Source organism: Carlito syrichta, unplaced genomic scaffold, assembly GCF_000164805.1.
Source record: "Carlito syrichta isolate Samal-C Ts95f unplaced genomic scaffold, Tarsius_syrichta-2.0.1 Scaffold308800, whole genome shotgun sequence".
In the NCBI taxonomy this organism is placed as follows: Eukaryota; Metazoa; Chordata; class Mammalia; order Primates; family Tarsiidae; genus Carlito; species Carlito syrichta.
Genome location: NW_007252896.1, coordinates 781,525 through 782,234, shown reverse-complemented (window position 1 = coordinate 782,234; position 710 = coordinate 781,525). Strand labels below are relative to the sequence as shown.

The following is a 710-nucleotide window of genomic DNA, read 5'->3' as shown; positions in this document are numbered from 1 at the left end:
GGTCGGGGGCCGGCAAATGGAGGCCGGGGCAGCCGCCTTTCGGTGCAGCGGCCTGGCCGCAAAAGCCGCCGGCCTTTCTGGGGCTTTGGTGGCGGTGCTCGTTCTGCTCTCTGCCTTCCTCACCTGAAGGCCGCCCTCTGCAGATGCTTTCTGCAGGCCCCGACTTGGCGTTTCAACTCGGATCCTCCGCCTCTTCTTCCATCTTAGATGGGCCTGATGTATTTCTCCAGCAATTCGCGCAAAATTCCTTACCGTTGGATTTCAGTTGTGACTTGCATCGCGCTCATCGGCAATTGTTGTACGCAGGGCTCCCCGCGCCCCCCTCTTCCACCCCCCGCTGATACTGTAGCTGGTTTATAAGCATCGCCTGGCGAATTGGATTTTAAGTTGGAGAAGGGCGAGGGCAGAGCCTTTCTTTTGTCTCTTCCGCAACCCCGGGTGCAGGGCCTGGGAAATAGAGGCCGGCCGTACTACTCCACGCTGCAAGGCGTAACTTACCAGCCTTTTTATGGCAGTCGTTCCCTTGGTCTTGATAGCTATGAATAAGGCCCGGAATTGCGTTTCTAGGTTTTCTCTGTCTCACTCAAATGCATACCTCCTGTAAAACATTTTGTCCAATTTAGGACCTAGTCATCCAGCTGTGAAATCCCAGTAGCTAGCAGTGAGGATGAGACCCAGCTAGGCATATTTTGATTCTCTTCCTATTCCTG

At 54.6% G+C, this 710-nt stretch overlaps 1 protein-coding gene across 1 annotated transcript in view; it reads right to left on the bottom strand.

Annotated features, from left to right (window-relative positions):
• HNRNPU (heterogeneous nuclear ribonucleoprotein U) overlaps positions 1-287 on the bottom strand; it is a 10,976-nt gene extending 10,689 nt beyond the window's left edge. Inside the window, exons 1-2 of the mRNA XM_008065724.2 lie at positions 253-287; positions 124-202 (exon numbers count right to left, since the gene is read on the bottom strand). Of these exons, the coding sequence (XP_008063915.2) occupies positions 124-202; positions 253-287 (114 nt within the window). The remainder of the gene's footprint in view (positions 1-123; positions 203-252) is intronic.
• Between the last annotated feature and the right edge of the window lie 423 nt (positions 288-710).